Raw genomic sequence first — 17389 nt, 5'->3', positions numbered from 1 at the left:
TTTCAATTATTTAACCAATTTTTTTTTTTTGGGGGGGGGGGGGGGGGGGAAGAAGGCAGGCATACTGTTATGGATAAATCCTGTGTGCACTTCAAATGCCAAGTTGCAAGGAAACAAGAGAGTCACTGCACCCACTTACAGGAATCCCAACAGGAACAGATGAATCCACACCAGAAGAACTCAGATCTTCAACAACTGGTAAAAAACTGCACTAGTACAAATGATGTACCATTCTCTCCATGTCTGTGTTGTCTAACTCTACCTTCATTATCTTTATCCCAACAAGTCTAGCCTTTCCCTATGATTTATTTTTTTCAAAATACACATTTATCGATGTCAAAGTTACACAAGATACTTACTCACTACCATATTTGGCACTAGATGATCTCTTCTTCTGGTATTTTTCATGTGATTCATCCAGCTTTTCTATTATATCTATTATCTGCTGAAGTGTATGAAAAGTGGCTACAGAATCTTCTATGGTGAAGTTAGAATAATCATCTGGTTCTTTCCGAGGACCTTGATAGACTGCTATACTTCCACAAGCCTCTGCAAAAACAACCACAATCATCTCATTTAGAATTTCAACAATTAAAAACCAAATCTAACTCCCATGCAAATGGTAACTCCAGCATTCTGAAATGTAAAGTTACTCGGGCTTATACATAAAATGGATTAAGATAAAAGCAGGAGGCAGTATCAATTAAATGTATCTACAAGTCTATAGCTTAAGTTCTGCTAGCTCTGTTCAGCATCTTAAGCATCCAGCTCTCTCCTCTTCACATTAAGAGAAGTTCAGCGTTTCCTTACAGCCTAATATTCATCACATAGTAAGGAAAGGGACAAAGGCAGAAAAGCACCACCTACAGTTGCAGTTTAAACTATTAAAATATTACACATATGGAAATTCAGTTAGAACAATGCCTGATTTCTATTGTAAAGAAATGCCTGAAGAACATCAGACACCAGGGCACTTTGAATTTTTATCTTCTAGCTCTTTCTCTACTTTCTATTATTTCCAGGTAAATCGTTAAATTCAGTTAATTGTTCAAAATTTATATTCTTGGCTTAGAGAACTAAAACTGAATAGCAGTGTAATTCTTCTTAATTATCATTTGGGTACCTTCCAACTTCTGTAATTTAGACCTGTTGATAGTGAAAAGGGAGTAAATTCTTTCCGTCTCTCTGTCTCCATCAATCTCAATTTGAGTATCAGCAGGAACATCTCTAAAAGGTGAACAAAGACAGGTAATCAATAATTCTTGAAAGCAAGTAAAAACAGATTCTTTTTCATTACACATAGCCTTTTAATATGTTTACCACTCATAGACAGTTTCACAAAATTTAGTATGTAGTTTATATAACCTACCCAGTTAAGGATAAATTTATTTTTAAAAGAAATCAAAGCATTTCTTTGTTTTCAGAAATCAGCAGCTTCTAAAAAGACATTAAACCATTTTAAGATGTTATTAGTTTTTCTAACATAACTACAAAACCCACATGATTTGTCAAATCTACATGCACGATTATTTAGCTGACTTTCTTAGGGCACTCCTTTCAAGTATGTGAAGTGGTTGTAAAGAACAAGACAAAGTCATTAAGGAGAGAAGACTTTCAGGCTGAACTTTCTGGTGTGTCGTATTTCTTCATGCAACCTGGCATCTGAATTAAATCCATTATTCTGCATGAAGAGATCTCAGAATTTGTGCTTTTCATGCTGAGCAGGTTCCCTCCACAGGATGGCACCCAAAGTAACAGAAATCCAGTAGTCTGTGCCTGATCCCCGTGGCAGGTCTCTGTGGCATTTAGCAGAAGGAGCGAGGGAAAGCCCTGCTCGCCTGTGTGTGAGCTGCAGTGGCTCCCACCCCCGGGCAGGCAGCACTTACGCGGTGCAGCGCGCGCAGCCCTCGGTGCTCTCGGCCGTGGCCTTGCAGCACAGCCAGCTCCCGTTCAGGAAAGCAGAGGGGTGGTAAAAGCTCAGCCTCCTCTGGTTGCACCTGGTTACCCGGCACAGAGCCTCTATCCACTCGCTGGCTTCTACGCAGTTATTTGCTTGGATATAGAGTGGCTTTTCTCCATGGAGTACTTGAAACATCTGTAGAAGAAACATATTATTCTGCTGAGTAAAAAAATCCAGTTACCATGCAACTTCAAATATGTAAAAATAGATTTCAGTGCTCAGGCAATTCCAAAAACTTTAAGACAGAAAGTGAGACAAGGGAGAACAGCAGACTTTTCACCTTTTTAACTACACAGGGCAGAACAGCCCTGCCAGAACAGCTCCCTGTGTTCTCATCTAAGAAAGAACCCTTATAAATTAGAACAGGATGCATCTTCTGTCTTCTTCACCCACATATCTTTCAGTGTGACCCCAGATTTCAAGAAGCATGACATTCATGCTTCAGCAGAGAAGATTCCCACAAGTCTCTCTCTCCTTTAGCCATCACTGGCCTTAGTGACAGCTGCTCTTTTATCACTTCCTCAGATGTTTGGGCTGACGTAAGAACAGAAATAACTGATGTGTTCCAGGGCTAGAACGAGGCTGTGAGCACAGACAACTGCCTCAGCTGATGAAGAGACTGCAGGAAGTTCTCACCAAAAGGAATAAATACAAGTTTGGTAACATTACATTTCGAGTAGCACATAATATAATTTCAACTGCTTTGTAATAAAGTCACATAGTTTTAACCTTCATTCCGGAAATTAGGCAAGGGGGGCAAAGTCACAATCAGTCAGAAAACTTGGTGCAGATAGCCACATTTCCAGGTTAATTTCCATGTGCAGAATACTTGAGATACTGCATACAGCTTGTTATTCATGATCCATAAAAGACCTTTTGCTGAAGTGTTTAGTAAGGGGGTTTCATTAACTCTGTAAGCTAATTACAATCTTTTATTCAAAGAACATATCAAGAATTAGATATAAACTATCTTTTGACCCACATTTTTCTTGTTGAAGGAGTTCTCATCAAGTTTCTCCACTGCAAGGATGTTTTTGATTGGAATAGTGAAAATTGGTTCTTTATCTGTAAAAAATTGTAAACAGAGGAGTGAAGCAATCTTTAAGAACTGTTTTATAATCTCAGGGCACTGATATTGAAGATCATGCTCTAAAAATATGCATTTTTATTATGGAAAAAATAGACATGAATCAGACAGAAGACTCTATTAATCAAGGCAAAAGTAACTAAAATAAATCATAGATATTTTAGGAAAAGAAAAAAATGATGCCATTTTAAAAGCACAAAAAAAGCTACAAACACTTAAGACAATATTGAAAAATAAAAATAATTGTAAAATAAACACGATTTACCCTGCTGTTTGTGGTATGTGAATTCTCTACTTGTTAGACAGAACCATCGCTTCTTGAAATTCTTTTTACCAATCCGAGTCCTTCCCTGAGCTCTTTTGTACATTTCTCTGTAAAGACAGAATCAAATTAAATGCAACCATTAGTCTTCAAAACCATTTATTGAGATAAGACATTATCGTTCATCATGTAAAAATCTATTCATTGTACATTAAAAAAAAATCTAATACTTGTTCACAACAGATCCTCAAGATTCGCTCCCACTATGGTGATGGTGTGCAGGGTTCCAAAACCAGGAAAGGAGTCTGAAACTCACACAGTCCAGACCAGTGCTTGTAGTACATTTGGAGGGGATACATAACTTGTTCAGATGAAGAATTCCAAATTTTCACAAAAGGGAATAAGGTGTATCTAACTACAAGATTCTCTCTTTCCTGCCACTTTCTCCATGTAATTGGAGAATGTACTTGGCCTTATCTGGATCAGAAACTGAATATCAGTGAAATGACACTGGACATGGCTCAACAGCAAGGGCAGACAAACTGCATTTTGTACACTTTAGGTGTACTCACTCCTAACTCTTTCTTTTATTTTGAACAACAGCCATCAATTTATTACTATAACCAAGTGTTGATCTACTACAATTTCCTCCTTCATTTCTATTCAGTATCTTAGTAAGAGACATGTTTCTTCCTTGTTTGAAATTTGGATGCCCATTTGATCTTTTCTTCTTATAAAACTGCTGCTCACCTAAATTAAAATATTCTCAAGTAAATTAAACTAGTTTTTCCTCATGGATGTTGTTCAAATAATCACCTATTCTCGATCAACATCAAGCAAAAGAGAGTTTATTTTTTAGGAAGAGTGACTTTCACCTCCATCTAGATAACAGTATTCTATCACTAAATGTTAAGTATTTAAATTACAGGGTAGTTTTCTACCTAACTTCAAAGGCAGAACATTTAGCTGGCCAGACTTACACAGGAGGTAGAATAATTCTAAGTTAATAACGTTGTTTTAAAATACACTTTCACAACCCTCAAAAACCACCACAGAGCACACACTGAACTGTGACAGTAATGCAGACAGTCTTCAATAGGTTTTCAGCTGCTTTTAATGATTTTTTTAAAGTATTTAGAAGATGAGTTATGAAAGTTTGCAGTTGTTCTGTTAAACTAATTCTACATACTAAGAATTGTCTAAATTACAAATATAGTACTTTCTACAATATATCACACATTTTAATAAGCTTTAATCTGAATGTGGCATTAATGAAAAAAGACTGAAGTCCATTTTGTTACAGACAAAATAAATTCAAGATGTATTCACCCTTCTTTTAGATGTACTGGCTCGCTCACACCACTGGGCTCTTTACTCTCAGTAGAGGAAACATCATCCAGGAACTTCAGGAAAAAAAACACAGGAAGTATAAATATACAATATTCAGAAACACAAAAACCCTAAAAGCTATTTTGAAAATGTAAATGCACAGTTTCTCCTTGAACAGAACAGGTTTTTTAAGCAATAGATGAAAATATATGGCAGGGCCTAGGAACAATGTAACAAGGGATGCCCAGAGGTCACACAAGCTTTCTTTAATGAGTTCCTAAACAGCAGAACCAATAACAACTTCTTTCAAAAACACTTTACTTTTTAAACTAAATCAGCTTAGTTCACTATGTGTAACTCTTGTGTATGGTTTTGCTATATTATTTTTTGGTTTGGGTTTTTTTAATGTCTGAAACAGACCACAACTTTTTTTTTCTCTCTAGTAGCAAACTGAACATTAACACAACCATTTAATAATGAAGACTGATCAGCTACACCAACAATAAAATAAAATACAGTTGAAAGTTACCTTTTTAACAGATTCAGTAAATTGTTCTTCTTGAAATGTTTTGAAAAATTCACACATGAATGTCTCCTTGAAACTTGACTGAAAGGAAAAGTATATTGACATAAATAAAGTTTTTTATGAACTTTCAATACACAGAATGTTTGAAATGAGAAAGAATTTTAATAGCCTTACAAGTTTGCTTTTGGTCAAACTTCCCCAGCTCCCCAAAGTCTGGATGGCTTTTGATATAAGAGTTAATGTTCTAGAAGTCTGTGCATCCTAAAACAATGAAACAAAATTCAGAAGTCATATGTTTTCACAGTTCCAGGTAGAACTGATTAAAAAATTAAAATGTCAAGAAAGATAGTATATTACACAATGTAGTAAATATGGTACATCTGCATTCCTTTTCTTTCCCCCAAAAGAAAAAAATGTGTATGAAATATTATCTAGTTTATTAGCTACTGCATAGTGTTTATTATTTTAGTCACTACTACTAGAATTTAATATTAGTACTGGTGAAATATTTTTACCTGTAAAACACTAGCAGCCCTCAAATCCTGTAATCATTACTACACATCTAACAAACTTCTGAATAATAAACATAATGAACTACTGCAGGACAAATGGTCCAAGTTTTCATAATAAAAAGTGAAATTTAAAACTTCATCTTTAATGCTTTTACTTGGTTTGTTTGCTACCTCACCGATTGCATTTTAATACATAATTATAAACACAGCCTCCAAAAGTGGCCTTGCTGTTCCCTTTTAGATGTTTAACCCTCAAGTGTTAAAATCCTGTAATTTTTTTTTTTACTCAAAAATCTGGATAATGTCAAGGCAATGAATTTGAATAAGTGTATCTTTTTCTTTTAAAGGCACACACACCTAAGTAAATAAAATAATAATGATAACCTCTGGAGAAGCAGATTTCAAATCTTTTCTGTATTTAATGTGAAAAATAATACAGGTTTTTTAATCTTGATATTCCTGTTTTTGAAATTGTTTTATACTGTGTATCTACTTGACAAACAAACACAGAAAATTTGTCAACCTGTTGCAACTAGTGGAGTCCAGGACAAATATACCAACCAATTACTGGCTAATGCTACAACCTCTGCCTAAGACCCACATGGCAATAAATGTCTGGATGTTTAATTTCCTTGGTGGAAAGAACCAAGGCAGTTTAGGCCTATACCTTAAAGGACCCTCAGTCATGTTGTTATTTTACCCCAGAAGCACATTCCCAAAAAAAGCACAGAATCTTTAATATTGAAAGCTCTTCCACATCATTTGAGAACACCCCATAAAGCCTGAAATATCTGATGCTTAAAGATTTGTAAATATCTTACTTCCTTTATGAACTGCATCTAGAGATATTTAGTCATCTTATTTCCCAGTTACTGAAAGTAACTTATGCCTTCCCAAACCAACAGCTCTGACAGTATGAATAAAACAGAACAAAGCTTCACAAGACTTACTGGATGGTGAGGTCGTAAATGAAAAGTATGAGGTGAGACTACGGCTACAGCAAAGAAACGAAGAAACACAAAGCTGCTCACTGCAGAATACTGTACATGAGGGTCATCTGCAGAGAAAAACCATGAAATGTAACATGCACTGAACTTAGGAAACCATGAAGACAGTTAACATAAAAATCCTTAAGAAGATAACATCAAAGATGACATTCATATTTTAAAATAGAATAGAAAAATCAATGAAGCGCATGAAATGAGAAAGGTGGTCATGGTAAGAAATGTTCTCCTTATAGTGGAGTGTTTACTGCTAATTTATCTGAAAAGAAGTTCCATTCCCACACAACTGGCTCAGCTCCACTGGGAGAAACAGTGAGATGATTGCAAGCATTTACATACACAGTTGATTAGGTCTGGCTGGATGCTGCACCCAGAGACAAAACACTGCAGACACTGTCTTTAAACTCTGGGGCTACTGGATTCTTTCACCTGGAAAGCTACTCACTGATAATTCAAGTACATTAATGCTGCATATCAAATGCAGTCAACACAGAGGAACAAATATAATTGCAATTCTGAGTTGCATCATAAACCCCTGCTGTTATATAATTTTGAGGAGGTAAATGAGAATTTTCTCATTAAATCTTGGGTATATCTGCTTTAATACTGGGAAATACAGTGAGGTCACATTCTTACTCTAATGACCACTTCAATCTGATCTGGTAAGTCAGCTTTTCTGAAAGGACTGTCTAAACTGGAGCAATTTATGGCTCAGTTTCAGTGATAAACATGAATCAGTGAAATGTTCTACATTATGAGGAGCAGTCTTCACCTGTAGCTTATTACAGGACATTTCAGATTTTAATTGGCTCAAGTGTGAGTACTTCAGACCCACAACATTACTCCTATATTAAAAGCAGTCTGAAAGACTAAAGCTATTCTAATACTGGTCATATTTACAAACTCAATAAATAATTTTTATTATCCACCCTCCTCAAAACTACCCATAACTAGTCTAGCTATAGCAGTACTAAAGCTAACTTCACAGAAGTTATGAATGTGCGGGCCATCATTAACAGAGTCACAGTTCATGTAAAGATGCAAATGCTAAATTGATTTTCAAGTTCACATCTTGCTTCTTTAGAAGAAACAAACAGAACAGCTCTTAAAAATTTTAAGTATCTTTCAAATAAATCACTTCCTGTACTACTTGTGCTTTTCTACTATTATCTTGTAATCTTCTGATGACTTCTCATTTGCTGCTGTCTTGCAGTTTCTGACTTGCTATACTTTTGGATCAGAAAACAAAAAATGTCTCTTGACTGACCACGAAGTTTCACTCTAACGTACAGCCTGACAGAAAAACAAATGCTTGTCAAAGTTCAGGGCACAGCCTTGGACAAGATAAGAATTTTAACAATCCCCATAAGGTAACTGCAGAAGTTTTCAGTCTGAACACCACTTTCAGAAGTTCTTAGAGAACACTTACTTGGAAATCTTTTGGCAGCCAGATGCCTCAAAGAATAAAACACATCACACATTAGTGTAGGACAACTTATACTCGACCGCACGATTTCACGGAACACTTTGTCCACGTAATAGCGGAGATTTTCCTGCAATTATGAAAAAAGGTATTTTTAAGACCCTTTAAGACATTCATTTCTCCTTTTCCCTGGGCACAAACACAACACTGGTCTGATTATTCAATACTGAATTCTAGTACAGTTTACAGCATATTTTAAAAGCCTCATAAAGTTTATATGGCATTACTACTGTTAAAAGGTAGTTTAATGATATTTACTTAAAAGTATGTAAGCAGTGTCTAGCAATATAAACTACCTATCAATACCTGGTTTTGTCATTTGACAACAAGGAAGGAACATTTCCCACGTATATCAAGTGAACGTTAATTTTATTGCAGTAACTGTTGCCTTCAACATCAGCATACTCTGGTAAGAGGGAGGCAGCCAGCAAAACTTCAATGAAAAATGCTAGAGCACTTCTAATAAGGCACACCAATCTAGATGTTGAGTATAGGACATCGGGAATCCAAACACCCAAAAAACTTATAAGAATGACTGTCATCTTTAGCTTCTCCTCTCTGTCCCATTTTCCACTGGACTTTTCCATTGCTGTCTTCATAAAGACAAGTAAGAAGATACAGCTTATTCTTTGTTTACTCTGAAAACAGAGTTATATTGCTACTGTGAGTTACTCATTTTCCATTACAAAGACTGCTTTTAAAAATGCTTCTTTCAGATTTTAAGACCAGTTGGTAAACTCACCATATTAATTTCCACGTTATCTCCCTCTCTTAATTTGATGGGATCTATTTCACAGGGTTTAGGTGACTCACATATCTGAAAGAAACAAACAAAACTATAGGAGTTCAATTTTTCAGACAAAGTATGGAAATGCACCCATTAAAAAACAGATTCTTATATTTAGGAATAAATTCTAAATAGGTCCTAACCACCTCTAACAACATGCAAATGACCATCCTCACTTTTGTTTGTGCCTTTTCAAATGGATTGATTACATAGAGCATCACATGGGCAAATTCTGCAATGTGTTGGGAGGCTGCAATGACTTTCATTGACTGGTTTTTTTTGAAGCATCTGGAACATAAATAACAAGACACAGCTCCTCCCACTAAACTTGAGCAATTATCGTTCAATTAATTTTTCCTCTAGGATTCCCCTACCCGAATTATTCCTGCCACAGAGCTAAAACAGGAATGTCTATCCAACAGAGAAGGATACCAGAGGGGGTTGAGCTTCCCCAAAGAAGTTTCAGCAGGATAACATACCTCATCAATAACAGGTTTCAAAGTAACCTTTAGGTAGTGCTTCCCCACTATTTTCATCATTTCATCCACACACCGAGTTGCTAATGAGTTGCCTCTGAAGATTGTGTTTGCTTCTCTGCAAGAAAAGAAATTATTTTATTTGAATAGGGAAAAAACAAGTTCAGTAAAAAAATTCAATTTATACTCTATCTTGCTATTAAATATTTTAAAAGTATTTGTAATATATTTTAATCAGGAATCCCAGAACACATGCACCAAGCTTCCAATGGCACTCAGTAACAAAAAGAGTATAAACAAGAACATTATTACAGCAATTACCAAACCCAGGAACATAAATAAAACCATAAGAAAAAGTCTAAGAAATTTTATGCAATTAAAGTTATAGTGCAGTGTGGAACATGAGAAAGAACAACTGGAGAAAATTCCAAAACAATGAAAATTGTACGTCAGCAATATACAATTCTTTCTGCAGTAGTCATGGTAAAAAATTCTGGAGCTATAGCACACTGCTACACTACATCAATAAACCCAGACACTTAAAGCAAAAGATAATTTAATCCAAGGTTATATTTTTATTCATTATAGTTGTTGAAGAAAACTGACAGCCAGGTGTGCAAAGTGTATCTTTCTAATCTGAGAGATTTAGTTTAAGCTGCCTTTGTTACAGTTCAATTACAATGGAATGTGTGTACTAAAATGCAGTTTAGAAAATTATTTTCTATGAGTCACCTCTTTCTACACAGTTAAGCTGTCTTGCATTATTTAAATCAAGACTAAGTGCTTTGAAATGAACTGTCCTGTGGTGACACAATGCCTGCCTCACCTCCACTGGACATGACCTGGCAGTGCACTGGTTGCTACTCACATCTGCCTTATTTCTCTCCTAACCACAGAGCTGCAAACTCACAGACCACAGGCTGCTACTTGGAAAAACTCCAGTGCTTCCTACCTGCAAGGCATACAGGCCACATTCTTAATTACATGGCATCTTTGCAGAAAGAGAGCAGCCTTCATTTAAGCCCCATGTTAAAAGAAACAGGGTAGGATTTTCAGCAACTTAAAGATGTTCCATATAAGTTTATAAGTTTTGATACAATGCACAGTAAAATTTGAAGAGTGGCCAAATAAAGAAATTTAAAATAAACACTATGTACTCTAAGACAAAGTTTTACCAAACTGCCCAGCACCCTTAACTCTGACTCCCAGCTTCAAAATTATTTTAATGAATGTTTTTCAAAATGAGCATTAAAAGATGAATATATTTAGTCAGTTTTACGTGAGAGAAAGAAACCAAAGGGCTTACGTATCAGTGTTGTATCATGAAGCCCTGTGAAACTCTAATTTTAGAAAGCATGACATCAATAAACATCAAATACATACTGGGTGTCCCTCAGATCCAGTTCTGCCACTGCTGCAACAAAGGGAACCAGCTTATGGTGGTGCAGCAGCAGCCGTACCAGGGGCAGCACAGCATCACACTTGTCTCGACACACCTCGCTCAGAATGTAGGCAGCAGATGCAGAAATGGGCTGTGAGAGAGCAGAATACAAAATCTGAGTAAAGTAGTTAAATGTTCTTTGTGTATTTGAAAAAGTACAGATCAAATCTAATAACATAGTTGGTTAACAGAAAGATTGAATATCTGCTGCGTAACATGGCAATTAAAAGCTTTCATTCCAGAGATACTTGATTGAAAAGTAATATTATCCACTCTATAAATACATTCAAGAATGGAATTCAGTAGCTACTCATCCTACTCATTCTCCCTAAAGGGTTACACTATGGCTTTGTCACAAACCCAAGCTAGAGACAGAAAGCAGTTGTTTTACTACAACGTCATATATCTTTATAGACTTTTAAAACTGCAATCAGGGGACATTAAAATAAAGTTCTTACTCTTCTAATGTGTTTGCTGCCACTGTACATTTGGGAATTTCAATACAAAAACTGTATTATTTCAGTAGAAAAGACCACTGCTGACTGCTGCTACCTATATACTCAGCTATTCCTGAATTCCAGTGAAGCAGTATTTGAATATTGGCCAGCAAAAACTTGAGTCACATCTGCTTCCTCTTTCTTCTCCTCTGTCAGTACTTCACTAACACTGAATTGATGAAAAGCTGTAAAAGACTGAAGAAGATAAAGTCTGGTTACTACTATTTGATTCCTGTCCCAGTGTTATGCAAATACTCCACCACACTTCCCTCTTTGTCACCATGTCCTGGTGAGAAATCCAGTCATGCTGATTAACATCCTGGGGAAGGCAATTCAGAAGTAGAATTTGAAATAAATTCTGAAGTAGATCGTTTTTGTTAATTATCCGCCCTTCAGTGCCAATAATGAATCAGCATCCCTGGAAAACCTCTAAATCCAAGAAGCCAATAGATGCCAATGGAAAAATACAATGTTGAAAAGAGCAACCAAAAAGAAAAAAGTATTTTATCTCCTCCAGGCACATAGCATAGATTATTTTCCTGTCTCCTCTGGTTCTTCTAAAATAAGAAGAAATTCCTGGAGCAGAAGTAAGAGCTCTAGAAGCTGTTCATCTGGGTGTGACAGAAGTAATTTATACAAAGAAACAAAACCAATTATCTAGATATGAGTAATTCATATTGTCTCACAACTGCATAATCCAATTTAGTTTTCACTTCAATGAAATTTTCAACAAAAGTACCTGAACATCTGAAGATTTTAGCAGCAAGTTCCTTAGAGAACTGTAGTACTCAGATGGAAGTACACAGTCTTCAGTGTAACAGATATTTAACCTAAGTGACCCCAAATCATCAGTTTTAGAAGACTTGTTTCCATTTTCTCTTGGCTGAAGTAAGTACCTGTAAGCAACAGGACAATTACAAAATACTAGATACCTATTTCATTCGACTAATTCCATAATAAAGCAAAGTATCACATTTAACTATTTCAGTATACATGCATTGTATCTGAAAACCAGCAAAAATTCACAAAAAAACCCCCTTGAGACACAAAAGTAAAAACATGAGCAGCATTTAATTCAGCTTTAACACATAATGGAACTTATATTTATTTTCTCACATCTTTGCAAACAGTAGCATATGATATACTTTTTGCAGGTTAACAGGGGATAGGAGGAATAGTTTGAGATTACACTGGGCCATCTAATTTTACATCTAGATTGTATTTAGGGTGTTGGACACTGCAGGTGAAACAGGTAATGTGAAGAGTTAAAATGGTCTTGTCTGAGAACAGAAAAAACACATAATATTAACAGGCTCCACTCCTGAGAAACAAGTATGGGGAAAGGGCTGATTTTTTTTCTACTCTTAATACAAAATACATTGAACAATTCATTGGCTGCAGTTTCACTGCATTTCAACAGGAGGTGCAGCCCTACAAAAACGTTCACAGCTTAAGTGGTGTCACAGTAGTTATAACACTCATCCCAACAAACTGAAACCCCATCTCCAAATATTCTTTTACAATCATGTATATCTGGATCTCTACAATCAGGACATCAGACATCTTTTTTTCATGATCAGATGCAGTGTCCAAGAAGGCGTGCTAACAAAAAATAAAACTGATTTACCAGGAGAACCTCTCCTTAACAACATGACTCCTAGGCTTATTTTCCAAATATTTAGTGATACAGATAATTTCACTGCTGTACTTCAGTTGCATTCAAAATCATATTACACAAATTAGCAATAGTATAAAAGATTTGTTATTTTTAATCACAGAACTGTTTTTTATAAGCAGATTGTGTGTGTGCCTACAATGCATATTAGCAGACACAAGAGAACTAGACATGAGTTAGGTCAGTTCAAAAAGCTACACACAAACACAGCTCACAGGCAATGAGCCCATGCTGATACAATCTTTCTCTCTGCAGGTTGTTGACAGAGGCCTGTTTTTATGTTAATATAGTCATACAGCTGTAGATGAGACACTAGCAGAACAAGCCTGTGACTGCAATACACCATGCAAAAAACCAGAAACTCCAACACAAACACCTACAGGATCACATTCAAGCACCAAGAGTCTGAGTTCAGCATCCAAGAAGACACTTCCAAGAAGACACTTGGAGCCTGAGGTGGGTACATGGAGCAGAGCCATAATGGTTCCTGGCCAAGACCTGTGTTACATTTAGTTCTTATTTACACATGTCCTTCCCATCTGTTTTCTGTGTGGATATGAAAGCGCTTCCTCCATGCTTTTTCCTGTACTGAAAGGTTCACTAAAGGCAGAATATTTTACACACTTGGAAGCACTCAAATCCCTTGCACTCATGGCTTCCTGCTGCTAAGCATTTGGGACAGCAAAGGAGCTAGAGATGGGCTCCTGCTTCCAACACCATCAGGAAGGAGGGTGCTGAGATGTCCCACACCGAAATGTTTATTTCCTGAACTCCCTTCATACCTCACCCTTCCAGCTCCTGTGCCTGCTCCCCTGATATGATGTTGGGCTGCTTCTAGAAGATACTTCCAGAGTCTCCCCAAGGCAGAAAAAAAAGCCATACTTAATGATCAAATCAATTCCTCATTGGTCATTGTGGAAGTCTAACTTAGGAATTGCGTTATGAGTGCTGGGTAGGCTGGAGAGCACACAGAGATCACTGAAATCCAGCAACCTGACCAAAAGACAGTTACAGTCCATCTTCCCTTCACTCTCCACACATCCCCTTCAAACACCAACTATGCTGTGACTAGGTGCAGACATGGGGAAGAGCAGAGCTAAATGTACCTGCTGACAAGGCTAATTTATTGAGCAGGGAGACTCTAGAAACAAGTTTCACCTAGATTAGGACAGGAAGACATGGTTTAATGAATAGGTAGAATAAAACATATACGTTGCAAGAAAACACGTGCAAGACGAGCAAATTCACTTCTGAATCACCATTTCTCACCATGCTTGAAAGGAATCATTTCTTAACACCTTCACAGGAACCTTAATTTCTCCTAGAAAGATGTCTTGTACCAGATTGCCATTATTCCATAGGTCAACCCTGAAAACAAGAACATTGCTTAATTTTCTTTTCTCCCAGAGAGAAATAAACAAGTTTACAATAACTGTCTTACAGCACTAATCCACATGCATGCAGGCAGCAAATGTTAGAAATCTCACTCCATTCTAAATAAACCAAGAAGACTCAAACAAGTGGCTTATTAATCCATAAAGAACATATAAAGAAACAAACAGTGAAAGTTAAGATTGCAGACCTTGCATCAGTAAAACAAGAGTGATACTGGCACAATGTACGGCTTCTGCGCAGTCTCCACCCCCAAAACTCTGCACATTTCTTCTCGGGTAATTCCAGTGAACTTTTTAACCAATATATTTAAATATCTACCTAACTTCTAGAGCCTGGGACACTGCAATGCCACACCAAGACATGCGCTTGTTTCTCCAAGCAGCAGCTCGTACGCTTACAACCTCCAACAGAATCCGGCTCCACACATGCACCCTTGCTTTGCTCTAGTACTTCTTACCTCTCTGACATTTCTGACAGACAGCAGTTGTTAAGAACAAAAAAAAAAAAAAAAAAAAAAAACAAAACAAAAAAAGACAACTAGATTTGTTGGGGCATGACTTTTTCTAAATATACTTGCATCTACAATGAAATATACAGTCTTAAAATGAAGCTAATAGTTAAAAACACACATACTAAGTTAGTTCTATAATGGCTGTGTGGATTAACTGATAAATTATTCTTCTGATGCCTGTTAGGAAACATGTGCTGGCCTTGAAGACTTTCTGTCATTCAGCAAATTTGGTGCATGTATGTGCAGGAGCACAAGAAAGACAAGAAACTGAGTACAGGGCTCTCTGCAGTTCTAACTACATTGCATAAATACACAAAGACCTGCTCTGAGGGGAAAGCAGCAGAAAAGGGGAACCTACTTTGAGTATTTGCATTTGCAAGGAAAAGATGAAAGACAAATGTTCCTCTAAAAAGCAAAATGAAATTGTAAGAATCTCATAAAAGAGGCTTTCTCCTCTTTTTTTATTAAACCAACCAACTATATTTGAAAATATAGACTAGGATCAGGTATGCTGGTATCCTTCAGTACAAGTTCTATTACCAATATTCTGCCCAAATAAATATAATTTGATATAAGGTATTCATACCTCTTTACTCACAGGCACAGGAATGCTAGATACACTCAACCACTATTTACTTCAAAATAAAAAACCTCATCTTCAGTAAGAAATACAAGTAAAAAAGAAAGAAATTTTCTGTCATCTTTTCTACAAGTCTGATCAGTAATTCTATGAAGCTAAACTAAGATAAAACAGGTATTTATTGTCTTGATGATAAAATATTATGATTTGTTAATGATTCTGTGAAATCACTTTCTAATCCACATAACTTACCTGACTTCTAGTTTCTCAATATCTTCTTCTTCCACCTGAAACTGGGACTTTTTGGTGTAACTGCTGGACCTGGTTACCTGCAAGTAAATTCCTGCTATTAACACATTTTTTGTATTATGGATATCAAAAATCAAATAAAACCTTCCCTGCCTCTAGCATAGGTAAATAGCTACTGCTCCTTATAGAAAGGAAAAAGGTCAGTTGGCCAAACAAACTGTCCTTTTCCAGAAAGCAGGAGAAAAATCGGTCAAGAAGGGTTCATGGTGGAGCCTACTGAAGGCTGATAAATGAGGCAATTGGAGTATAGATCTATTAGAAAAAACAAGTAGTATGACAGGAAACTGGCAATTTTTTTTTTCTTTTAGCATGAGCCCTATGAAAGCACTGAAGTCAGTTCTGAAATATTTAAAGAAACAACAAATAGGAAACCCACTCTTCTTGCCCTAGTTACAACAATTGTAACCTCTCATCCACACTTTCCTCATTTCTTGACTGACTGCATTCTCAATTTAACTCCAATAAATCATCAGTCAAAAAGTTACCAGAGTGGTTTGGATCACATTTACATTTTTACTAATATCTAACTTCTTAGGAAATCAAACTCAGTATTCTTGAGCAGGTCAACTGACACACACACATGCACTGAAACTGTGCATAGGTATGAAACTATTTCTCACTCAAGTCCCACAGAAGGATTTATTTGAAGCACATGCAACAGTTGTACTCCTTCCAACTCTCAGTACAGCATGCTTTTAATGCAAATCTGAATTTTATTACTGACAAATCAGATGAAAATTTAAACTCATCGTTTCTTTGTCAGATAGCTCATGTAGAATTGAAATCAACTCCTAAATAACAACAAAGTAAACTTTCTAAAATAAAATAAACTTTTTTGGGTATAATCATAATATTAGTTTATTAAATAAATAAGTTGTTTGGGTTTTTTGGGTCAAGCTTGAAAATATTTAAATAGGAGTCCACGGGATGGGTTAAGTTATCTCGGAACTCCAGATGGCGACAAATGATATATAAAGTGATTCAAGACAGAAAATTACCTTCATATATGTGCTCATGAGAAAGTAATTTTTCACACAGCAATTGGAGGAGAATGCTATTGTCTGGCAGAAATTGAAGTATGTCATCTACTTACATTTGAGAGGCCAGTTAAAGCTCTTCAATTTGCCTGAAGAGAGCTTTCTGCATTAGGTATTGCTATGCAGCTTGCTTAAAATTACCTGAAGGGTTGCATAAAATGAATAAACAGGAAGAACAGCACACAAAAAGTTACCTCAAAATAAAATGTTTCATTAAACTGCGGATTGCTTGTTTTCTTCTTAACTTTGGTCTTCTTTTGGTCATTCCTGTTCCAATGTGGTAAAATTTTTACCATAGACAACTTAAACACACAATTATAAAGACATTCTATCGTCAAGAAGGACCCATGCATTTAAGTTAAAACATTTTTTGTTATTCTACAATTCACTCTGATCAATGAGGAAAATCTTAAAATGAAATTAGTTCGTCTTCACAATACAGATTAAAGAGCTAAAATTTTAAATGCTGTATCTAGCCATGCATCTATCCAACTCAAATGTTGTATTTAATTTCACAA

At 36.1% G+C, this 17389-nt stretch overlaps 1 protein-coding gene across 1 annotated transcript in view; it reads right to left on the bottom strand.

Annotated features, from left to right (window-relative positions):
* The window catches only part of RASA2 (RAS p21 protein activator 2), a 45179-nt gene that overhangs the window by 2859 nt on the left and 24931 nt on the right, over window positions 1-17389 (bottom strand). The window contains exons 7-23 of the mRNA XM_058811845.1: window positions 17066-17138; window positions 15778-15854; window positions 14309-14407; window positions 12104-12260; window positions 10810-10958; window positions 9430-9544; window positions 8906-8980; window positions 8110-8233; window positions 6627-6733; window positions 5339-5425; window positions 5168-5245; window positions 4639-4712; window positions 3313-3419; window positions 2943-3025; window positions 1887-2095; window positions 1124-1227; window positions 360-549 (exon numbers count right to left, since the gene is read on the bottom strand). Of these exons, the coding sequence (XP_058667828.1) occupies window positions 360-549; window positions 1124-1227; window positions 1887-2095; window positions 2943-3025; window positions 3313-3419; window positions 4639-4712; window positions 5168-5245; window positions 5339-5425; window positions 6627-6733; window positions 8110-8233; window positions 8906-8980; window positions 9430-9544; window positions 10810-10958; window positions 12104-12260; window positions 14309-14407; window positions 15778-15854; window positions 17066-17138 (1908 nt within the window). The remainder of the gene's footprint in view (window positions 1-359; window positions 550-1123; window positions 1228-1886; window positions 2096-2942; window positions 3026-3312; window positions 3420-4638; window positions 4713-5167; window positions 5246-5338; window positions 5426-6626; window positions 6734-8109; window positions 8234-8905; window positions 8981-9429; window positions 9545-10809; window positions 10959-12103; window positions 12261-14308; window positions 14408-15777; window positions 15855-17065; window positions 17139-17389) is intronic.

This window comes from Ammospiza caudacuta, chromosome 11 (assembly GCF_027887145.1).
Source record: "Ammospiza caudacuta isolate bAmmCau1 chromosome 11, bAmmCau1.pri, whole genome shotgun sequence".
Taxonomy (NCBI): domain Eukaryota; kingdom Metazoa; phylum Chordata; class Aves; order Passeriformes; family Passerellidae; genus Ammospiza; species Ammospiza caudacuta.
The sequence above is the reverse complement of the archived record's forward strand: the minus strand, read 5'-3'. Positions and strand labels throughout refer to the sequence as shown.